Source organism: Microtus pennsylvanicus, chromosome 7 (genome assembly GCF_037038515.1).
Source record: "Microtus pennsylvanicus isolate mMicPen1 chromosome 7, mMicPen1.hap1, whole genome shotgun sequence".
Classification (NCBI taxonomy): Eukaryota; Metazoa; Chordata; class Mammalia; order Rodentia; family Cricetidae; genus Microtus; species Microtus pennsylvanicus.
The window spans coordinates 91,091,999-91,109,644 of record NC_134585.1 but is presented as its reverse complement, the minus strand read 5'-3'; the positions used below and the strand labels follow the sequence as shown (position 1 = coordinate 91,109,644).

The 17,646-nt window shown below is 40.2% G+C and overlaps 1 protein-coding gene across 1 annotated transcript in view; it reads left to right on the top strand.

Annotated features, from left to right (window-relative positions):
* The first annotated feature begins 17 nt into the window (after positions 1-17).
* The window catches only part of Zgrf1 (zinc finger GRF-type containing 1), a 53,248-nt gene continuing 35,619 nt past the window's right edge, over positions 18-17,646 (top strand). The window contains exons 1-8 of the mRNA XM_075979169.1: positions 18-169; positions 2,275-2,365; positions 3,645-3,722; positions 6,490-6,549; positions 8,301-8,486; positions 8,963-11,174; positions 14,255-14,325; positions 17,271-17,456. Coding sequence (XP_075835284.1) covers positions 2,345-2,365; positions 3,645-3,722; positions 6,490-6,549; positions 8,301-8,486; positions 8,963-11,174; positions 14,255-14,325; positions 17,271-17,456 — 2,814 coding nt within the window. The 5' untranslated portion in view covers positions 18-169; positions 2,275-2,344. The remainder of the gene's footprint in view (positions 170-2,274; positions 2,366-3,644; positions 3,723-6,489; positions 6,550-8,300; positions 8,487-8,962; positions 11,175-14,254; positions 14,326-17,270; positions 17,457-17,646) is intronic.

The window sequence follows — 17,646 nt, the reverse complement described above, 5'->3', positions numbered from 1 at the left end:
GAGTTCGCGGGAGAAATTCGAAAGTGGATTCTGTGTTCCTGAGGAGAAGTGAAGACTCTCTTCTACGGAATGTAGAGTGGAGAGGCCGGGCGACTTGGCACGGCTGGGAGAGCCTGGACCCTGATTCGCCTCCACGGGAGCGGCCCACGGGGCGCCGTTCGAATGCCGGGTGAGGCGGGTCACCATCGAGTCCCGGCCCGGTCATGGTTGTCTTAGGGGCTGACATAGAACCAAGGCTCCTGTTATTTAGGGTCACAAAACTGTGATCAGTCCGAAATTCTGCAAGTGAAAGTAATGTTTCTTGCAGTTATTTGTCCTGGTGGTGTCTTAACAGGATGCTCTTGGTTTGGGCGGTGCCAGGTAGCGAACCTGGGACTTCGGGCTAGCTCGGGTGCGCCCTCATTGAACTGCTCTAGCAGCTTTTCTCAGAAAGCACGGCTTCCCGTTGTCTTCACTGAAAGCTCTCCCTCTCGGCCTAACAGAATAAGGTTGCATACATCCGATTACTGATGAATCCAGCCCTGTCGCTCACCTCGCCCTCGAATGCTTCTTTAGGGATCAGGCTTCTACGCATTCTGTTTTCCGGGTTGGGCGTCACCACCACTGAGAGGCCTTGTTAGAGTCGTTTGTTGAGCTCCAGAACCAGACTTTCTAATTCAGTAGGCAAGAATAGGACCTAAAATGTTCATTGCTGTCTAGTTCTCCTGTAATGATGAGGTCATGGCCACGGAACCACTTGAAATGTACTCATTAGTGTGCTTTTTTGGCATCTCTATTCAATTCACCATCGATGATTTCAGATTTCAAAATTTGGCCATATTTTTAATATTTAATCCAGTAACAGGATAGTTAAAGTAGCTGCTGCAACACTATTCAAAAGAGTTTTCTTCCTGAGCGTGGTGGCCAGCTGCCTGTAATATATCCCAGCTACTCCAAAGGCCGAGACAGGAGAATTGTGCAACTTGGCCAGGTCCTGTCTCAAACAAACAGAAAACTGGGCATGTGGAAGCATTATTACTTAGCTTACATAGGGCCCTGTTGTATGCCCCTAGAAGTGGGGAAAGAAAGAAAAGATGTTTCCTTGAAGAGGTATTATAATAATAATGGGTGTTTGGTCCTATGGTGGGTTACATTGGCTAAGGTATAAGTCAGCCTTCTGTAACTGGATCCAGCCAGCTGTGAGTTGGAAATATTCAGAAAAAAATTGGCAGTATTGAACATGTAGGTTTTTTTTGGTTACAATTTCATATCTCCTTTTTTAGACAGGGTCTCTCATCTATGTACCCCTGGCTGTCCTGGAGCAGTCTATGTAGATCAGGCTACCAGGCTTACCTTGAACTCACAGAGAACCACTTGACTCTGCTGCTTCTGCACTGGAATCAAAGATGTGTGTTATCCAGCACTTGGGAGGCAGAGGCAGGCGGATCTCTGTGAGTTCTAGGCCAGCCTGGTCTACAGAGCTATTTCTAGGACAGCCAAAGCTACATAGGGAAACCCTGTCTCAAAAAACAAACAAAACAAAATCCCCAAAAAGTACACAAAAAGGTGTGTGCGACCAAGCCTGCCTACTTTCCTTCCTTCCTTCCTTCCTTCCTTCCTTCCTTCCTTCCTTCCTACCTACCTTTATTCCTTCCTTCTTAATTTCCTTTCCTTCTTTCCTTCTCTCCCTCTCTCCCTCTCCCCCTCTCTTTGAGACAGATGTTTTAAACAATAGTTTAATCATTCTCTATTTACATATTGCTTACAATGCATTAGGTATAAGTAATCTAGAGATAGTTTCGTGTATGTTGGAGAATATGCACCTACTCCTATATTATATACAAAAAACTATGACATTTTATATGTGAACTCATGTAGCCCTAGATGTTGGTTATTTGTGGTCCTGAAACTAGGCCCTGGATACTGAGGAACTACTCGAACAGGAAAAATGTAAGACACAAGGGGGCCATCTTGTGGTGAGTTTAATGCTTTAGGAAAATAATTGAATTTGAGTTCCGAGGAGCAAAACATTATTGAAGGAAAAGAAAATCCACTTTCTGATACATACTAAGGTACCTAGAGAGATGTTTACAGATTATTAGTAAGTTTAGTACTTTCATCTCAGTTGTGTCCTCCCCGACAGATACACTTTTGCTTCGCATGGTGGCTAGATAGACTGATAGTCTTAATTCTTTGGTTTCTGTCTCTAATCAAGATTTATTGAGAATCTTTGTATTTGATACTTATCCTTTTTGTCAGGGCTGATTGACCATTCTTTGCTGTTTTTCCTTTTAGTGCATATAAACTGTTGAGTAAAAACTGATTGCTTTCTGGACCTGACTGGTTTATAATTTCAGAAGGAACAATGGAAAGTCAAGAATTTATTGTAAGTTTTAATAGTTTTCCTTTTTGTAGGGGGAGGGGTCGGGGATAGGACTCATGTATCCCAGGCTGGCCTCAAACTCTTGATGAAGTTTGATGAAGTATTAGGGAGTATTTTTTCTTTGGACCAGGAAACAACATTTTTTGCTTTAAGACCTGTCACTGGTGACATTCCTGCCTATAGTGACACATAATTTGGTGTTAAACCCTTTTTGTACTCAAACAATATTGAAGACACTAAATAGCTTTTGTACTTAGAGCTTCTATCTATAATATTACTTATGTTAGGCATAGAAACAGTTTAAAAATATTAAAAAGTAACTAATATGTTACATTATAATGTAAAGTACATTTTTAATGATAAGTAGCTAACTTTTCCAAAGAAATAACATTTACAAGGGTAGCATTCTTAGATTTTGAAGACAATTAAGGCCTGTGTATATGCATATGTGTGTACGGTGTGTGCGTGTCAGCCTTAGAAACACCACCCACCTCCTTTGAGACAGGGTCTCTTAGTGGTCTGGAGCTTACCAATTAAGTTAGATTGGCTGGGATCCTACGTGTTTTCTTTGTGCCTAGAATACATTATCATGTCCAGCATTTTATGTAGATTCTGGGGCTCAAAGTCAGGTCCTCATGCCTACGAGGCAAATGCTTTTCAGCTGAGCTATGTCCCCAAACCTCTGCATTGCTAGGAATTTTTTTCCTAAATTTCTGTACCATTTGATTTAGTAATAGTCAGCTAGATTTTCATACTTGTTTCTCTGTTCAGTCTGTGATTGAATCTGGCACCATATATAATGCTTGGAAACTCCATTCTTTCGCTAATAGATGGGGAGTCTAAAGGCAGAGGCTGTGTGAAATCGTTCTATCCTCAGGTGCTGTGAAGGTGGGGTAGACTGTGTTCAGAGAGCTACATGAATAAGGAATGTGTAACCTAATAATTGTTTTTCCTTCCCTCTGATGATGTGGCAGTTTAAAATTATTTTTGATGCTCTGTTAAGACTCTATAGGCCTTCACTTACCCTTTCTTCCTTTGCCTTTTGGTTCTACCCACCTAGTCAGCTGTCTTCCTTTCCTTAAAATTGTTTGTTTCCTTTTATTATGTTGAGGGTTAAACTCAGGGCGTCATGATGCTGAGGATGTGCTCTGTCACTGACTTTGTTATTGTGGTGATGCCTGTGCTATTATTTTGATACGGATGTTTTATTTTTCTATGGCCTGTAAACTGTAATATTAAATGTGTAAATAGCAATGATTTCTTCTGTACTTTTGGAAATAAGGTCCTATATACTCATCAAAAGATGAAGAAGTCAAAAGTGTGGCAAGATGGCGTTCTGAAGACCACTTTAGGCAACAAGGTGAGTGCCAAGCAGTTGACTCTGGCGTGTAACAGCTGTGTTCTTGCCTTTTCATTGAGCATTAGGATAACCCTGTTGATAATAAGATGTCAGTTATGGCCATACATTGCCATGGTGTGAAAAAGAAATTTTCAGATCATTTTCTTATGTTCTTTGTATATTCTGAAAGTTCAGTAAGTGAGCATTCCTCAGTCTGTTTTGAGTAGGGAGACTTACGATGTGCGGTCATAGAGCTCTCAGTCTACCAGTTTAGTCTGCACCACTCTCCTCTGAGTTAGGCATTTATTATTTAACCGATGATCAAACTGGGGGGCACAGGTACATCATAGCCAGGAGTCCCAGGTGAAAGTGCTAGAGTCATTCATGAAGTTAGACATGGCTCCAGGGCCTGTTTTCTAGGTAAGAGTCATTCATGAAGTTAGACCCGGCTCCAGAGCCTGTTTCTAGGTAAGTCCCTCCCTCATCTTTCCACCCCCCAAGGCAGGATTTCTCAGTTTAGCCCTGGCTGTCCTGGAACTTGCTCTGTTTACCAGCCTGGCCTCAAACTCAAGAGATGCCCTGCTCTGCCACCTGAGTGCTGGGATTAAAGGCGTGTGCCACAACAACACTGCTCTAGCTAAGTCTTTTTTAATAATAACTCTTACAGAAACTTGGTTGTGGGTTTATGATATCATGTGCATACTAATGACAGTCATGGCCTCCTGATGAAGCACATGCTCTTAAGTGACGCTATTCAGGCCCTTCACATTCTGTCTTTATTCTGCTTCTGTCGTTGTAAATCAGGGCTTCTCAACTTTCTGAATGCTGGGACTCTTTAATACAGTTCCTCATGTTGCTATGACCCCAACCATAAAATTATTTTTGTTCCTACTTTATAATTGTGATTTTGTTACTGTTATTAATTGTAATGTAAATATTTTTGGAGATAGAGATTTGTTAAGGAGTTGTAACCCATATGCTGAGAGCCACTGTTGTAAAACTATCACTTACAGAAGCTTTTCAATAGGGAAGAGGTTATTTATTGTATTTTAAAAAAACATTTGATTTGTTAAAATAAAAATTAGCTTAGCAGTCTAGAGAGATGACTCAGTGGTTAAGAACACTAACTGCTCTTCCAGAGAACCTGGGTTCAATTCCCAGCATCCACATGGCAGCTCACAGCTGTCTGTAACTCCTGTTCAGGGGATCCAACACCTTCACACAGACATACATGCAGTCAAAATACTGATGCACAGCTGGGTGGTGGTGGCGCACGCCTTTAATCCCAGCACTCGGGAGGTGGAGGCAGGCGGATCTCTGTGAGTTTGAAGCCAGCCTGGTCTACAGAGCTAGTTCCAGGACAGGCTCCAAAGCTACAGAGAAACCGTATCTCAAAACAAAAACAAACAAACAAACAAAAAACCTGATAACATAAAATACAAATAAATAAATAATTTAAAAAATTAGCTTTGACTTAAGTCTGCAAGTTTAATGTATGCCACCGTGTATACATACACGTGTATTATATATATGCATACACACAAATACATGCACACACACATATATATTTTTGTTTTTGAGACAGAGTGATGTGGGATTTTCCTCTGTATGCTGTGAGTAGTATTGGTTAATAAAGGAACTGCTTTGGGCCTATAGCAGAGCTATAGGGGAAAAGAGCTAGGTGGGAAAACTAAATGGAATGCTGGGGAAAGGAGGCAGAGTCAGAGAGAAGCCATGAAGCTCCTGGAGACAATGAGCTGAAACTTTGCTAGTAGGTCACGACCTCATGGTAATGCACAGATTAATGGAGATGGGTTAAATTAAGATGTAAGAGTTAGCAAATAAGAAGCTAGAGCTAATGGGCCAAGAAGTGGTTTAAATAATATGGTTTCTGTGTGATTATTTTGGGGCTGAGCAGCCAGAAGCCAACAAGTGGCCTCCTCCTCCTACAATAGAGTCTTAGGATATAGATCAGGCTGGCCTTGAACTCACAGAGATCTACCTGCCTCTGCCTCCCAAGTGCTGGATTACAGGCATGAATCACCATACCTTCTTTTATTTATTTATATGTTTATTTTGTAAATTTATAAAGAAGACATTGGAGTTGTTTCAGGCAATTGTGAGTCGCTGGACATGAGTTCTGGGTACGAAACTCAAGCCATCTGGAAGCAAGTGTTCTTAACTGCTGAACCATCTCTTCAGTCCCTGATTTCATTTTTTATTGGCCACACTCAATGCATTCTAATTATATTTTGTTCCCAATTCCATTCAAGGATTTTTCTGGTAGGAATTATGTTTTTTTTTTTTATTTTTCTCTCTTTTTTTAAGGGTTTTGGGAGTGAGTATATATGTGCTCTTGAATGTATAGAGGCTAGAAAATCCACATTGGATGTCCCCTATCCACCTATCTTTTGAGACAGGGTCTTTCACTGAACTAACTGGCCTCCTGTCTCTCCATCTCCCTCATCTCGCCTAGAGATGTAGGCTCATACCACCATGTCAGACGTTTACGTGCTGAGAACTGATGTCGGGTCCTTTTGCTTGTCCAAAAGTGCATTGCTGAGCTGTTCCCCTGAGCCTGAGTCCTTGAGTTGCTTCCTCTATTCCTAAGCTCTCATGCTCATTGGATGCAGTAACACTTGAAAGAGATGTACTTACAATTCCAAGTTACAGAATGTATATAATTCTTTTATTACATGATTTACTTACGTGACAAATTTGATTTGCTATTGAAGATATTAAGAAATGAAAAGGAAAACTTTGTAACTTCTTTCTTGTTTTATAACAGGCAATTCTATATGATGACAAAGGAGCATGTTTGGAAAGTCTATTTCTTAAGAGCCTCGAGGTATTTTAATGTATTTACATTACTTTCCTTGAAATTTAAAAATTTACTTAGATACTTTATTATGAATGTTGTTAATGGCTAAGTTATAGTACTAATGCTGATTAATTATAGCCTGTATTATTGTTCATTTATTATAGTTGTACCTTGTACTAACAGCTTTTAGTTATTTCATTTTAATTTTTGTGACAATGTTATGATGTGTTTATATTAGGAATGCAGCACAGAAAGGTTTAGTAGCTGCTTATGCTCATAGAATGCTAGTTGCAGGACATATTCAAACCCAGGTTGTGATTCTAGAATCTAATAGGTGAGGATTTGTTGTGTTGGGCATGGGACGATAGGCTTCATGTACATGAGGTTGTGTGTTCCACTATTGAGCTCTGTCTTTTTTCTTTTTTAATATTTATTTATTATGTATACAATATTGTCTGTGTGTATGCCAGCAGGCCAGAAGAGGGCACCAGACCCCATTACAGATGGTTGTGAGTCACCATGTCGTTGCTGGGAATTGAACTTAGGACCTTTGGACGAGCAGGCAATGCTCTTAACCTCTGAGCCATCTCTCCAGCCCCCTTGAGCTCTGTCTTTAGCCTTCATGGTTGATAGTCTTTGAAATTATTCCCTTTTAAACACTTTCTCAAAAAAAAATACATTACACACATAATGTACTCAGTGTTTTTCTTGTGTTTGAAGAGGGAAAGGAATTGAAGGCCTTAGAACTGCTTTTGTTTCTTTTTAGACTCTGAAACACCTTTTATGCAGCCTGTGATCTGTGTCCACTCCTCAGCTAGAAACATAGATCAGTATTGTTCTGAAGATTAGAAATTACCTATTATAATGTCATGCGTTAAAATTCATACCGCTAACATCACTTTGTGACTATTTGGCCATGAAATCTTATATCATTCATAGTGGTTGTTCCTTTAAATTTATGAAAAGAGGGTCAAGGGGAGACATTTTCTTGGTAGGTGCTTAATTAATGTAACTACTGTTATTTTTATCCTAGGTAATTTCATTACTAAATGTTTGATAAAGATATATTTTCTAAGCTGATAATCTTAATGTTTTACCTAGAGTTGGTGACTAATAAAATGACTGAAAAATACTCTTTTTTTTCAAGGCAAGTGGTTATGTATGTAACTATTTGTGATAATTGTAAAGTTCTGCTTCACATACATTTGTAAGGATACAGAGTTGATAACTAATGGCTTTGACTTTTTTTTTTAATATTTATTTATTATGTATACAATATTCTGTCTGTGTGTATGCCTGCGGGCCAGAAGAGGGCACCAGACTCCATTACAGATGGTTGTGAGCCACCATGTGGTTGCTGGGAATTGAACTCAGGACCTTTGGAAGAGCAGTCAGTGCTCTTAACCTCTGAACCATCTCTCCAGCCCTGGCTTTGACTTTTTTAAATACTGCATTTAGTTGCGTGGACTCTAAGTGAGTTATTTGAAAGGAAGCTTTCCACTGTCTTATGTTCTTAGCAGAACAAAGGGCCTCTGTAGCACCACAGAATGAATGGCTGAAGAACAAATTAGTGACGCTTTTATTGCATTATTACCATTTTCTATTTTTGATGGTTACTTGGTACATAATAATGAATAGTTGAAGAATTTAGTTACTGACTGATTTCTTTAGCAAGGAGGTTGAATATTTGTTGGATCTTGTTCATTGCTAGTGAGGCTGCTAGTGAGGAAAATAAAATGACCCAAATGCAATTTTGATGTTTATTTTTTAAAATCTAGGTGAAACCTGGCGATGACTTGGAAAGTGAGCGTTACTTAATCACAGTTGAGGAGGCTAAGGCTGCTGGAAGTAGAGGTGTTAAACTGGATGGCCCTAGAGAAGCTCTGGAGTCAGGTCCAAGGACATTTATATCCTCGAGCCGGTCTCTTGGGTGTCAGCCCTCTGGCTTAAAAAGGAAGGCTACTGTAAGTTTCTGTGTGAACACTAATATTTCAGTGTATAGTTAAAAAGTTATTTTTGAAACTGGTAAATTTTTTTTTTTTTTTTTTTTTGGTTTTTCGAGACAGGGTTTCTCTGTGGCTTTGGAGCCTGTCCTGGAACTAACTCTGTAGACCAGGCTGGTCTCGAACTCACAGAGATCCGCCTGCCTCTGCCTCCCGAGTGCTGGGATTAAAGGCGTGCGCCACCATCGCCCGGCGAAACTGGTAAATTTTTATGATGGTTTGCTGGTAAAATGGTATCTCATAGTTTATTTAAGTGACAAGACAGTAGATCCAAATTAGGAAAGTCTTACTAATAAATGTTTATATTTTAATTGAACAAAATTTAAATACTATATACCTTGGGCAAGATATACATATCTGTTATTATTTTTAGAAAATTTATTTTACATTTTCCTTAGAAATAATGGTATCATTAACGATTGTTTTAATGTCTTTAGGGTTTTCAAATACCATATAAGGCACCAAAGAAAGTGACTGTTACAGAAAATGGTGAATCCGTTGCCTCATTTGATGATTTGAAATCTGGCCTGACACTTCCTCTCCCGTTCTCTAGCACACTTCCTTTGTTTTCTACTGTTGGTGAGAAAGATATGAATTATACACTGTCAGTCAATGAGAATACGTTCAGGAACAGAGAGAGAAGCGACAGGCCTTTTTCCCTTGTGTCTTCTTCATCCTTCAGTGTTAACTCAGACATACTAAGGAGAGAGGACAAGTTTTGCTCTCCTGTCACCTCTGCAACCCATCATTCAGATGCTTTACTGGGCAGTGAGCCCACAAGAAGTAATAGTTTGGAATCTCACTGTCCTGGAGTTTCACAAAACCTCAGGAGCAAAGCACAAATATTAGCTCTTCTGAAGTCCAAATCAGCCAACATGAGTAAGAATCTGACTTTTGAGATGCAACCACAGGGGTGCTCCAAGACTGCTTCTAAGCTAGAAGAAGAGTATGCTGAGAGAAAGAGCTCAGTGAATTCACTCTGTGAGCTACAGGCAGAAAACCCCACAAGAGCTACAAGCCGGTGGACCATGTTTTTACCCTCCCAGAGATCGCCTCCCTGTTCTCCTAGAGATGAGAATGGTACAGAGGACAAACCTGAAGCCCAAGGAGATGTGAACATTTTTAATTTGTCTGAACTTTTGGTGGAAAAAAAGGCAGAGCTCTTTGAAACATGTGCTGAAAAGGGAGAACTGTACCATGAAGACAAGCCAGTAGACAATAGTTGCCAGAGCTGGAATCACGAAGAAAACTTTGGAGCACCTCTGTTCTGTGAGAACAACAACTTACTGGTTAACTGTAGTAGTAAAGAAAATGTTGATTTATTATTAGAACCTGACATTCAGAACAATAACAAAGTAACTTCTAATCAAAATGACAAGGAGTGTATGGAAGCTTTGCTTTGCACTGGAGAAAGTATTCTGGCGGCAGATGCAGATGCCACACTGGAACAAGAGTGTATGTCCTGTTTATCAGTGTCACCGTTGCCAGAAGTAGAACATAAACACATTGAAGTCGAATCTTCTCCAAGTAAGAACTCTAGCACCTCTGATGACATGGGTTCTAAAAGTGATGCTGATAGAGGAAGTCTGGATACTATTCATAAATCTTCACAACCATTTCTGGAAGTTTCTTTTAATCTGAGCAATTTTGAGGACAGTGACACTGATGAAGCATCACAAGAGGATGACAAACTTTCCCAGGACTCAGAGAGTAGAGAAAAGGAAATTTTGCCTACAGATGATTCATGTGTTCTAAAGAGCTGTGGAGGTATAGGCTGCCAAGAAACTGCACGGCAACCCTTGCCATTTCCATCCTCTGCCAGTGGCAAGCCTAAAGACGTCCTTCCTGCTAACGAGACGCTGCTGTCAGAGTTTTGTGATAGAACCTGTGTTGGTTTTTACACAGGACCTCATGAAGATGCAAACCCTGGAGAAGCAGTGCTGGAGCGGGGTGGTGACACAGGGAGCAGTCTGGACTCATTGCAGGAATGGAATGAGGATGTGCCAGGAGATAGCAGAGACGATGCTAATAAATCTATCCAAAGAGATGGGACTAATTATGGTATTGTTTCACCCTCAAATACACCCAAAGGTATAAATACATGTTCACATATTCCTTATTTTTTAAACACAGTCACAACCCCGGCTCCTGAAAACAGTGACCTCTTCTCAGAAGGTACCCAGCCTCAGCCTTTTACTTTGGGAAGTCACGTAGGTAACGAGCAGCTTTTATCACCAGTCTCTACCAGTGGCGTTAGTATCCAGCTATTGAAAACCACTCAGCATCACTCTGAGTGTCATGAACTAGATGAATCCAACACCCAGGTTTCTAGCTCTTTATTTTACCCGGTAAGAACAGAACATCCTATTTATAAAGACACTGAAGCATACATTCCTGAATCTGAAGATTTAGGGTGGATTAGAAGTTTGCCATGTGATCGTTTTGCAGTGGAAACTACACAGAGAAACAAACAATCCTCAGCTACTTCTAGAAATTCTTCAGAACTTTCTGAAGTAATAAACAATATGTCCCTTTTAAAGTCACTGTCTGAGCATGGCACAACTTTAGGAAGCTTGGCAATACTGAATGAAAACCATGCCTCCCAACAAGAAGCTCGGCACATAGAAGACCCAGATGTCAGTCCTGAAGGTTAGAGTCACCTGTCTTATTTTGGTTGTTCCCTTTGTAGCTCAGAAAAATGAAGATACTATCAGTCTGCTGTATTTACATATGTGGTGGCTGAGCATGGTGGCTTATTCCTATAATCTCAGCACTTGGAAAACAAGGCAATATCAAGGGAATTTAAAGTTATCTTCAACTAGAGTGGGTTTGAGGCCAGTCTGCTACGAAGACTATCTCTCAACAGAGGGGGTTGGGGATTACAGAGTGTAACCCGTAAGTTTGGTAATGACAACTTTAATAGAGGATAATATAGTGATGACTGAGTCTCTTTCCTTTCACAATTCCCCAGTCTACTTAACATCAAACAGTGCGTGTGTTTGGTTTTTTGCTGGTTGGTTGGTCTTTATAGACAGGGTTTTCATGTAGCCCTGACTGTTCTAGAACTTGCTCTGTAAACCAGGCTAGCTTCAAACTCAGACATCTGCCTGTCTCTGCCCCCCTGAGTGCTGGGTGTCACCCCCAGTTTGTGTGTGTGTGTGGTTTAATTTTTTTAAAGATTTATTTATGTATGAGTGCTCTATCTGCATGTATGCCTTTATGCCAGAGAAGGGCATCAGATCCCACTATAGGTGGTTGTGACCCTTCATGTGGCTGCTGGAAATAGAACTCAAGACCTCTGGAAGAGCAGCCAATGCTCTTAACCACTGAGCCATCTCTCCAGCTATAATGTGTGTATGTTTTAAGACAACATCTTGTTGCATAGCTCCGACTGATCTATAATACATGACAATAAATGAACAACACTCTGTGATACGCAATGTTAAAATTAAATCTTATTTTATTTTATTTTGGTTTTTCAGACAGTATTTCTCTGTGTAGTACTGGCTGTTCTGGAACTCACTCTATAAGCCATGCTGGCCTTAAAGTCAGAGATCCGCCTGCCTCTGCGGGGGTTAAAGGCTTATGCCATCACCACCCGACTTTAATTTTAAATTCTTGTTCATATATGTTAGGTCATTTTTACTAAAAGTATGAGAAAATTACCGTACATTCTGAAATTCTTTGAAATGCAGTTTATTTTCTAAAAAATTCATAATAAAAATTAAACATGAATAGATATAACTGATCTATAAACTGAAATGAGCATAGCATTGTAATATGAAGATTTGAGAAATGTGGTATTTGAGGACATGATTCTTTCATCCATTTGAAAGATAAGATTCCACTTGCTTCATGTTAGTTGAAGTCATTGTGTTCTGTGATGAACTTAAACACCAAACTTTTGAATCACTGGTCACATAGGACATGCAAGGTTGGCTTCCTGCACATCTCTGGCCGGAACATTTTTTTTTTTAAACTTTATTTTAATTTTCTGTGCATTGGTGTTTTGCCTGGATGTCTGTGTGAGGGTGCCTCTGGAACTGGAGTCAGACAGTTGTGAGCTGCCATGTGGGTGCTGGGAGTTGAACCTGGGTCCTCTGGAAGAGCAGTCAGTGCTCTTAACCATGGAGCCATCTCTTCAGCCCCCTGGCTGGAACATTTTTCTCTTCTCACCATGTAATTAATTATGTCTTTATTTAAACACCACTTTATTTAATGTTTTTGATTTATTAACATAGTTGCCAGCAGTGCTATGAGTTGTTCATGATCAAAACAATCCACATATTTTCTCTGCAGCAGACACACTTAAGAACAATAGATAGTGAGCCAGACGGTGTGGTGGCGCATGCCTTTAATTCTAGCACTTGAGAGGCAGAGGCAGGCAGATCTCTGTGAGTTCGAGGCCAGCCTGGTCTACAGAGCTAGTTCCAGGAAGGCTCCAAAGCAACAGAGAAACCCTGCCTTGAAAAACAAAAATAAATAAATAAACAAAAAAATAAATAAAACAAGGAACGCTGTGTAGCACTCTAGGGGACTTTAAAATAGTGAAATCATCAATTTTGGTACTAAATATACTAAAAAACTACTTCTGAGTGCAGTATGAAGTGAGGCTGAGTGTTGTCTTGTTGGGAGTGTGCTCATGCTGTGCTGCTGGTCGGTCCACCTTGTCAGTCTTACCCCCTGCTTTCTTTTTCACACCTGACGTGTGGCTTAGTCTTGCTGTAGGTCTCAGTAACATCATTTTTCTGTATGACATCTTTTCCTATCATACTCTGACTTTGTCTGGTTTAACTGTGTGGCTGTCTTCTTTGTTGTTCCCTTTTCATTACTACTATGTTCCCCAGTGCTGGCTGGGCATTTCAGTACCTGCCTTAATTCCAACACTGCGTGGCAGATTTCTGCTCTACATAGTGGTTTGCAGGTCAGCAAATATAGCAGAGTTCCCACACTATAGTCAGATGGGTTTGAGAAAGGTTTGGATAGACTGGTGCCCCCTTGCCCCACTGTGATTGTGCATACAATAGTGTTAATTTTAGTTTTCTTAGTTTTCTTGTTCTTAACAATTGGGCAGTTCTCAACAATTTTTAACATTTGTAATATAGGTGATAAATATATTCTGTTGACTTAGAATATATTATTATTTTTTTAAACTAGGTGCCAAAAAAGTTGCAAGAACATATGCCCACTAAGATATAGTGAGCAGTAAGGGAACTGGACAGATGGCCCAGCAGCTACAAAGAACGTGCTGCTCTTACAGAGGATATAGATCTGGTTCCCAACATCCTCCCTGACCTCTGTAGGACCCAACATGCACACGGCACGTGTATAGGCCCGCAGACAAATACTCCTGCAAAACAAAGAAATTTATTTATTTATTTGAGCCAGGGTCTCTCTTCGTAGCCCTGGCTGTCCTGGAACTCACTGTAAACAAGACTGACCTTGAACCTACAATCTCTCTACCTTTGCTTCCTGAGTAAAGGAATTAAAGGCTTGTGCCCACACCTGGTCTTAATTTTTTTTTAAGTAATCATTAATGTTTTCAATTTGAATATATTGAATTTTTTGCCTTAAGAATGTACCAGTCTATATAGAATAGTACCTTGAATCTTAACTCATACTCCAGATTAAACCTTTTTAAAATGTATTATTTCAGTTTTAGAAGTAAATATTTTTGGAAACATTGTGATCCGTATGATAAGTAAGGCTGTTTAATTTTTCCATCCTAGCCAGGAACTTACGTGCCACAGTAGTTTCCCATATGCTAGAGCGTCCTCATGAGCAGTGGACTTCTCAGCAGGTACATTTCTCTCTCTCTCTAAACTACTGTGTGTTTCTTTGATAGAAAATAATATTTCTGTAACTGTATAGCATATATTTTGATCATACTTTGTACTGCCACCTCTTATGCCCCCTTCCTAGTATTTATGTGTCTCTTACCATATAGTTGATAAGAGTTTCCTTAGTTAGGATTGCTATTGCTATGATGAAACACCATGCCAAAAAAAAAAAAAAAAAGGTAGGGGAGAAAGGGGCTTATTTGGTTTACACTTCTTCATCATAGTTCTTCATTGAATGAAGTTGGGGCAGGAACTCAAACCGGGCAGGACCTGATGCAAAGACCACGGAGCAGTACTGCTTACTAGCTTGTTCCCCTTGACAATGTTCATGCTTTCTTATAGAACGCAGGACTATCAAGCCCAAGGGTGAAGCCGGGCGGTGGTGGCGCACGCCTTTAATCCCAGCACTCGGGAGGCAGAGGCAGGCGGATCTCTGTGAGTTCAAGACCAGCCTGGTCTACAAGAGCTAGTTCCAGGACAGGCTCCAAAACCACAGAGAAACCCTGTCTCGAAAAACCAAAAAAACAACAACAACAAAAAAACAAAAGCCCAAGGGTGGCACCATCCACAATAGGCTGGACCCTTCTTCATCAATTACTAGTTAAGAAATGCCCTACAGGCTCTTCTATAGTTCAGTCTTACAGAGGCATTTTCTCAGTTGAGGCTCCTTCCTCTCTGATGACTCTAGCTTGTATGAAGTTAACATAAAACTAGCCTATAGCATAACTGATCCCTACTCAGCTTGACACATGAACACATTACTGCTAAGCTATAACTTTCCTTTCTTGTTAATTCCCAAGATCATATATTAATATAAAACCACAGTATGAAACATTTTAAATACTTAAAAAATTCCATAGTTACATAGTTGCAAATTCAAACACTTTATAATCAATCTTTTTAAACAATTCAAAGTCTCTTTTAAAATACAGAATCCCCTTAAAAGTTCAAAGTTTTGGTTGTGAGCCTAGCCTTTAACGGCTGAACCATCTCTAAAAAAAAAAGTTCAAAATTTTTAAAGCATGGGCTCCTGTGAAAGCAATAAAAAGTTAAATACTTCCTTCAGGAGGGAAGAACCAGAGCACAGTCACAATCAAAGTATAGCAAAACAACAGTGTAAATAATCCAGTGTCTAATATCTGGGATCACTTCTCAGGCTCCACCCTCTGCAGCTCATACAGCTTGTCGTCTAAGCTCAGGTTGGCGTCACTTATACTTGCTACTGTGCCTGGGGGCCATCCCATGGAACTGGCATCTCCAAAGTGCTGGAGTTGCCAGCAATTGGCAAAAAGTTACAGTAACTGGGTTGCATGTTGATCAATAGCCTCTCCCTTCTCTGCATGACCCCTTTAATCCTGGGCCTTCAACTGCTACTGAGGATGCACCTTCACCAGTGGTCTCTTGGCCTCACAGTCCCAAGCCTCAGTGCTTCATGCCTTCACAACCAGTACAATGGGTGATTCTTATACTACCAAGTTCAGCTGCCAGCACAAGTTACAACTTTGGCCCACTTCTGGAATACAGCTGTGTGCTGACTCTGAGGAACCACTTCCCAGAAGATTTCATCTCGTGATGTTGGTTGCCTTTTATGCACAGCTGATTCTTCAGCAACAGCTGACCAGCATCCATTGTCCCGGGAAAGCAAGGGTTTTACTTTAGTGGTTCTGTCTCTTGGTGATCACAGCTCCAGCTGACCAGACACCACAGATTCTTCACACATCTGAAACTTCACAAGCAAAGTCTCCACTGCCTACACTGCTCTCAACATTCTTACTTTCCAAGCTCCTTTAGAGAAGCCTACTGAGGTTTGAACACTCAATGGCTTTTCCAGTCCAAAGTTCCAAAGTCCTTTCACTGTCCTCCCCAAAACACAATAGACGGGGTCGGTCCTTACTCATCAATTACTAAGAAAATGTCTACAAGCTTGTTTACAGTCCAATCTTGTAGATGCATTTTCTTAATTGAGGCTCCCTCATCTCTGATGACTCTAGCAGGTGTCAAGTTGATATAAAACTAACCAGCACAAGAATGCTCTGTAATTTATACTAAAACTGTAGCAGTACACAAGGTCCCAAACTTTCTGGATTCATGACTCCCCTCACAAATTTTTAAAACAATGTTTCTTGGCCCAAAGAAATCCCGACAGTCCATTTGTTGAATGCTAGCATTGAATTGTCAGTATGCCTGTCCTAGTAACTTAGCAATTCATTTCAGGTGAGCACGGCTAGAAATGCAGTGTAGGCCGCCAATCAGGTACTATATAGCGTTTTTCTCTTCTAAAGCTCTGAAAAAAAGCACATTAAGTTTGATTGTCCTTTCAAATGATCTTTAGGATCTTTATTTCTAAGTGATAGTAGATTCAGAGTTTCTATAGTTATCATTTTGTTAATTCATCCATCCATTAGAAATAAATCCTTTAAGGACATTCTTTTGGCCCTTTTAGCTGTTTTATTTTCCTGTATCCTAGGTGGGCTTTGTTAAACCCTGTGTGGCATAAATGCTAAAATCCTCAAGGGGGCAGCAGAGAAAGCCATTTGGAACCTGAAAGCATGGCATAGGTAGACATGAAGTAACTGAGGGAGTAACTCTGCTTTGCAGTCACACTTCAGAGCAGAAGATTCAGATATATAGGGCTGCAGAGATCCCACTGTCTACCTGATAAGTGTGCAGACTTCTCAAGCAAAGCAAAGTGCTTCTTCATTTCTTCTCTTTTATTTTGTGTTTATTGGCTCATTTCTGTATGAAAAATAATACATTACATGGTGGTGATTCTTAGACAAAATAGAAAGGCCTGTGCACTCAAAGGGCTTAGTGTACAATAAGGAAGAACATTTCTGTATGCATACAGTATGAATATTTGTGTCATATACTTACAAAATTCTTGTTTTTAATACTTTACCCATAGCCTGTTGAGTTTCAAGGCCATCAGGTGAAAGGATCAGCCACTAGTGGTGTAATGGTGAGAGGACACAGCACACAGCTAGGATACAGTCAGCTTCCAGATAGCGTTGAATATGAAAACTTCATGACATGTACTCCAGGCTGGACACCAGAGTTGCCTAGCGCTTGTGTGCAGACTGACTTCCTACAGGTAAAAGTCATTTTTATAGTTGCATTTCACCAAGTTGTTTTCTTTTACTACATTTTGTAAATCCTTATAAAAAGGAGTCCATGGGTAAATTGGCAAGAACCATAATAGCTCTAGTCAGACTACACAAGGCACTCTTGCTTTCTGACTTGTTGGCATGTTTGTAATTTTCTGACTTAGCCTCCTTTCAGCA